General features: G+C 38.2%; 1 protein-coding gene across 1 annotated transcript in view; it reads right to left on the bottom strand.

The window, feature by feature from the left end:
* ARHGEF9 (Cdc42 guanine nucleotide exchange factor 9) overlaps positions 1–7,058 on the bottom strand; it is a 348,163-nt gene that overhangs the window by 335,048 nt on the left and 6,057 nt on the right. The window contains exon 2 of the mRNA XM_007454889.1: positions 3,545–3,639. Coding sequence (XP_007454951.1) covers positions 3,545–3,639 — 95 coding nt within the window. The remainder of the gene's footprint in view (positions 1–3,544; positions 3,640–7,058) is intronic.

Here is a 7,058-nt window from a genome sequence, read left to right as displayed (position 1 = left end):
CCCGCGTCTCCTGCATCGGCAGGCGGACTCTCAAGCACTGCGCCACCAGGGAAGCCCCACTGTCTCACAACTTTTTGAGGACAAATTAATTATTTCCAATTTAAAAATTCTGGCAAAATTATAGAGAGCAAAAGCAAATGAGTGGCTGCCAGAGGAGGGGGGCAACACTGACTAGAAAGGACATGAGGGAACTTTTTGGGGTGACAAAAATGTTCTATATCATGATTGTGTTGGTGGTTACATGACTCTACATGTTTGTCAAAATGCATCAAATTGTACGCTTAAACTTGGTGAGTTTTATTATTTGTAAATTATATATTATTGGTAATAAAGCTGAACCAAAATGGTTTGGATTCTCAGGAAGAAAGGAGCTTTAAAACCCAAGGCTGTGAATGTAATACAGTTAGATATACTAAAGTTAACACAGACTTGATAATCAAGACACCCAGGTTCCAATGCTGGTTCTGCTAATGCTAGCTAATCTTAAGGTTGTTTAAGATCAACTTGAGACTTATTCTCTTCCTCTGCTAAATAGAGACAACAATACCTGCCTTGCCCTACCAGGACATGAGGCTCCAAAGAGATAATGGGTGTGGCTGAATTTAAAAAACTCAACACATATTATTGTGATCAGAATCTCTACTCTGTACAGAAAAATTTAAACAGATCCGGAGACTTTGCCTAGAGCCCAGAGTCAAGGGAAACACACTGGATCCTGAAACTCAAAACTCATCATCCCCAACTCCTCTAAACCAATTTCTCCTCATCGACTGATTAATAAATTTCCTTTGGAAAAATGTTTTCTCAGCCTAGCCTTGGGCGGAAGAGGCTGGCCAATTTTAACTTTGGGGAGAAAGTTTGGTTGGTGTTTGACATGTGGGTTGCAGAAGAGAAAAGGAACCACTGAGGGGGAGCCAACATTTTTTCCCTCAGAGTGTGGTAACCTGGGTACTGGTCTTGTCTCCAGTGTATCTCCACCAGAGCTTCCTGACTTGATGGCATGAGGCCACTGTCATAGTAGGTTTTCCTGTCAGACATCATCAGCTGATGCTCAGTCTGCCAAGGCCAAGGCCAGCCAAGCAGGGGCCCTAGAGAAGGCAGCAGATGGTGGGGGTGATGGAGGCAGAATGTGGGTAAAATAGGTATCAGGTCACTGGGCTTAGAGCCACAAGTAGGTCCACCTTCAGTCTGATATCAGCTTGTTTTTTGACCTTGGGAAAGTCTTTTCTTTTTTTCTCAGCTTCATTTTTTCATCTAAAAAATGTAGACAATACAGTCTTCCCAGGTAATAAGTGGTATTATATGTCAAAAGTGCTCTCTTAGCTACAAGGTATGCACACATGTAAAAAGGCTCCCTTTGACTCCTGGCACTGTTAACAGGAGACCAGGTTGAACTGAGTATTCCCATGGGTTAAGGAGAGTGGTTCTCTCCTCGTCATAGCACCTACCATCTGACCAGACCACCTCCCTTTGCTCTGCCTATTTCATCCCTTCTCATCCTTCAGGGCCAAACTCAAATTCCACTCCCTCTAAGAAGTCTTGAATATTGTAGGCCACCACTAGACTCTTCTTTTTAATTTATCTTGGATTAGTCCCTTGAAAAAGTATATTGCTTCAAACTCTGGATTCTCCAGGGATGTGAAAGGCAGAGCAGAGTTCTAGGTCCTGCATTTTGATTTGGAGTCATACAGAGGGTTTGGGTCCTGGTTCTACCATTTACTAGAAGGGTGACATTAGATAAATTCATGTTCCCACTTTGAGCCTCAGCATTTTCATGTACAAAAGGAGGATAATATTTATTGACAGGTCTGTTATGAGGTCAAATGAAATGTTAGATTTTAAAGCATTTTGTAAAATTTCACAGATTTAAGCCATTTTTATTACTATTATTACTATCATAAAAGGATCAAGGACTGACCAGGACTGCAAAAACAGTTGCCTAAGTATTTCAAGTACTGTGGATGCCATAGAGCTCCCCAAGTGTTCTTGGTGACTTCCATCATTCCCTTTAACCATTGAGCCTGGACACTTTACCCTGCTGAAACCACCTCCCTAGATTTCATCTCTTGAGGCCTTACAAAGTCTGGCTTCCTCAAAGAAAGGGCCTTCTCACAAATGACCAGTTACTGCCTTTGAGCATACAAAAATTACTGATTAGGAGGATGCTGATCATTTGTTCTTTGAGTAAAAACAGGACCAGCATGGAGACCTGGCTGAAATAAAAAACAGGTGCTCAGACTTGCCTGCGGATGCCCTTTGTATCAGGAGTAATGGGCCAGCCTAAATCTGGACCAAGGAACACAAGCAAGGGTAGACTGTCAAGAAGACAAGTGAGCAGAGGCAGCAAACAGAAGGCCAGCCCAGTACCATGGAACTTTCCCTCTGGACCTCACTTTGCAACTCGCAAACTAAAACAAAACAAAACATAAAATCTCTCAACTTCATGACACATTTCCCTGACCAAAAGTTTCTGTCATGAAACAGGCTTGAACTGCTGTGACTAGAAGTCTATTTCTGAGCAAGAATATTCAAGTTGGAGGGTAGTAATAGTGAAGGCTAAGTCACTAGGCCAGATACCTCTGGGAATTGCATTCTTAGCTGTAATTTCTCACCAGGGTTTAACCACAGAGCTGTAGATACTTGCTCCCACACAGACAGACTCATGCAGACACACAGACACACTAGAAGGCAGGCATCTGCACACCTCAAGCAAAAAGATGCAAATGAACAGGCCCATAGATCCAAACACATACAAAAAAGCACCAGATGTCAAAATACCCAAAGATAAACTCAGATAAAAGGCTATCTATATAGAGAGATATAGATATATAGACAGGGAGAGAGAGAGAGGCACTTAGAAGCAGAGAGTTAGGAAAACACATTGTAGTCATGCTCAGGGATACCCATATGTTCATGAAAGAAGTATTTTAACAGGCATGTAGATGGACAAAGATGCATATATAGGCATATGTGAACAGGCATGCACATGCACAGAGATATAGCAAGAAAAAACTACACTTACTATACTCACATAAGTACTCAACAGACATGGATATAAAGACATGGAGGTATAGAGGCCTGCTAACATTGAACTCCTATGCATCAGTTATTATATCTGCATTTATAAAACATCTTCTCCAAGGAAATGCACATAAACATGCCACCAGTTACCACTGAAGTTGATCATGAACTTAAAGGATATAATAAAAGTAAATCAAATTACACATGCTTTAAAAATCTCACAGTCCACCCTCCAATCTGCCACAGGAAAGGCACCCAAAGACATCAGCAGCAGTAGGATGTGTGGAAGCCATAAAATGTCCTCAATTTATCTCATAGAAAAATTAACCTCAGGGAGAAAAGGTTAATGTTCCCAACTTTTTGTAGTCATAAAATAGTTCAGACACCCATTTTAAAAATTGCCTCCATCCCACATGCTGGAAGCTCTAATACTTGCAATATGTCTAGTAAAAAGACAGCTTAGAGGAAATAACTGTTCCTGGAGGCCCAATGAGTTCCAAAGGGACTAAGAATGAGGTCTTACCTCATTATCGTACTTGGTTCCTGGTCCCTGGGGCTTCAAGTATCCACCAATGTTCTTGCAGGTTTCTAGTGTCTTGGAACCCTGGTCCAAGTTACCTGTGGTAAGAGAATACCCTTTAGATTGAATAGAGACCTCAGCTTCTTTTAGAGAGGTTCTTGCTGCCAGTCCACCTGATACACCTCTCAGAGCCACCAGAATTGAGGTGGCTGAAGGATGGGAGGGAAGTTATGCTCCAGTGAGTCCAGTGATGGGGAGAAAAGGGACTAAAATTAGTCAAGAAGGAATCCAAAGCCAATATCTGAAGTACCCTGGACCTTCTTATACTGCTCAGAGAATATCTTGAGAAAGGAAGAACCTCAGGATCCTGTCAGGCACAATGAAACAAGAATTACAGGTCTGAGCAACTTTCTAGTATTTGAAATCTTAGATGGTATGGGGAGCTTGGTTAATTAAAATATACAAATATTGTCAAAACCTTGTTTCCATCAATAGCTCTAATTTTTTTGCCCCTCCCAACACTTCCCCAGTTCTAACTTTTCATTCCTTTCTGTAACCCACCTGTTAAGAAGAAATATGAGTAGTGGATGTGTCCAGAAATCTGGGAGTAGGAAGAGAAACCAAGGACATATCTAATCAGGCCAAATTAGCAAGTGAAATCTGTGTTCTTAGAACAATCAAAGAGCACTGCCTCAATTTAAAAGATGAGGATACTGAGATACAAAAAAGGGAAAAGATTGGAACAGGCCACACACAAGCACAGAAAGAAACCCAGCAACAATGAGTTTAAATCAAGTAGATATAATTATGGTCACATATATAAACCCCATGATAACCACAAATCAAAAACCTACAATAAATACAAAAAAAAAAACTGGAAAGAAAGGAACTCAGCAATACTACAAAGAAAAATCATCAAACCACAATAGGAGAAACAAAATGAAGAAATTAAGAGAGAAGAACTACAAAAAAACTGGAAAAAAGGTAATAAAATGGCAATAAGTATATACTTATAAATAATTTCTTTAAATGTCAATGGACAAAACACATTGATCAAAAGACATAGGGTGGCTGATTGGATAAAAATAACAAAACAAGACCCTTCAATAGGCTAAATACAAGAAACTCACTTCAGGGCTAAAGACACACACAATGAAAGTGAAAGGATTGAACAAGATATTTCATGCAAATGGAAAAGACAAGAAATTGGGGATAGCAATACTCATATCAGACAAAATAGACTTTAAATTAAAGCCTATAGCAAAAGACAAAGAAGGGCATTATATAATGATAAAGGGATAAATACAAGAAGAGGCTATTACAGTAATTAACATATATGCAGCCAATACAGGAGCACTTAAATATATAAAGCAAATACTAACAGATGTAAAGGGAGAAGTTGACAATACAATAATAGTAGGAGACTAACACCCCACTGACATCCATAAACATATGATCCAGACAGACAATCATTAAAGCAACAGTGGTCTTAAATGACAAAATAGACCAGTTGGAATTAATTGACATCTATAGGACATTACATACATTAAAGAGCAGAATAAATATTCTTTTCAGTTACACATGGAATATACTCCAGAGTAGTTCACATAATAGGTCACAAAACAAGCCTCAACAAATTTAAGAGGATAGAAATTATGTCAAACATTTTTTCAGACCACAGCAACCTAGAACCTAGAAATCAACTGTAGAAAGAACAATGGGAAAAGAAAAAAACAGAGGGAGACTAAAAAACATGCTACTAAAAAACAAATGGCCAGCAATGAAATCAAAGAGGAAATCAGAAAATAACTCCAAGTCAAATGAAAATGGAAACACAAATTTCCAAAACCTATGGGATGCAGCAAAAGCAATTCTAAGAGGGAAGTTCATAGCAATACAAGCCTTCTGCATGAAACAAGAAAATCTCAAATAAATAACCTAACCTACCCCTAAAAGAATTTAAAAAAAAAACTAACAAAACTAAAAATTAGCAAAAGGAAAGAAATAATAAAGATCATAGAGGAAATAAATAAAATACAAATTTAAAAAGTAGAAAAGTTCAGAGACCAAGAGCTGGTTTTTTGAAAAGATAAATAAAAATGATAAAACTTTAGCCAGGCTCATCAAGAGGAGAGAGAGAATCCAAATAAATAAAATAAGAAACAAAAGAGGAGAAATAATGGCTGATACCACAGAGATAAAAAAAAAAATAATGAGAGAATACTATGAACAGTTATATGGCAAAAAATTGGACACCTAGGGCTTCCCTGGTGGCGCAATGGTTGAGAGTCCACCTGCCAATGCAGGGGACACAGGTTCGTGCCCCAGTCCGGGAAGATCCCACATGCCATGGAGCAGCTGGACCTGTGAGCCATGGCCACTGAGCCTGCGCATCCAGAGCCTGTGCTCTGCAACAGGAGAGGCCACAACAGTGAGAGGTCCACATGCCACACACACACAAAATTGGACACCTAGAAGAAATAAATAAATTTCTAGAACCATACATCCTGCAAAGTCTGAGTCAAGAAGAAACAGACAATTTGAACAGACTTATCACTAGAACTGAAATTGAGTTTGTAATAACAAAAAAAAAAAATACAGCAAACAAAAGTCCAGGAGACAGCTTCACAAGAGAATTCTACCAAACATATAAAGTAGATCTATTTCCTATCCTTCTCAAACTATTCCAAAAAATTGAAGAGAAGAGAACACTACTAAATCCATCCTACAAGACCACCGTTACCCTGATACCAAAACCAGAAAAAGATACTACAAAAAAGAAAATTAAAGGCCAATATATTTGGTGAATATAGATGCAAAAATCATCAACAAAATGTTAGCAAACTGAATCAAAAAATATATAAAAAGTATCATACAACATGATCAAGTTGGATTTATTCCAGGGTCACAAGGATGGTTCAGCATCGACAAATCAAGCAATGTGATACAACACATTAACAAAAGGAAGAATAAAAATCACATGATCATCTCAGTTGATGCAGAAAATGTATTTGACAAAATTCAACACCTATTCATGATAAAAGCACTCATCAAAGTGTGTATAGAGGGAACATATATCAATAAAGGGCATTTATTACAAACCCACAGCTAATATAACACTTAATGGTGAAAGCTGAAAGCCTTATCACTAAATTCAGGAACAAACAAGGATGCCCACTCTCACCACTTCTGTTTAACATAACATTAGAAGTCCTAGCTATAGCAATCAGACAATGAAAAGAAATAAAAATATATTGAAATTGGAAGGAAAGAGGTAAAACTGTTGCTATTTGCAGATGACATGATACTTCATATAGAGAACTGTAAACTCTCCAGGCAAAAACTATTAGAACTAACAAATAAATTCAGCAAGTTTCAGGTTACATGATTAATATGCAGAAATCTGTTGGTTTCTATACATTAATAATGAAACACTGGAAAGAGAAAGTAAAAAAAAAAAAAAAAAAACAAAACCTTTTAAAAAAACATTAAAAATACCCAGGGGGTTCTTTCACCC

This window comes from Lipotes vexillifer, unplaced genomic scaffold (genome assembly GCF_000442215.2).
Source record: "Lipotes vexillifer unplaced genomic scaffold, Lipotes_vexillifer_v1.1 scaffold1593, whole genome shotgun sequence".
In the NCBI taxonomy this organism is placed as follows: Eukaryota; Metazoa; Chordata; class Mammalia; order Artiodactyla; family Lipotidae; genus Lipotes; species Lipotes vexillifer.
This window is presented reverse-complemented; position numbering and strand designations above follow the sequence as displayed.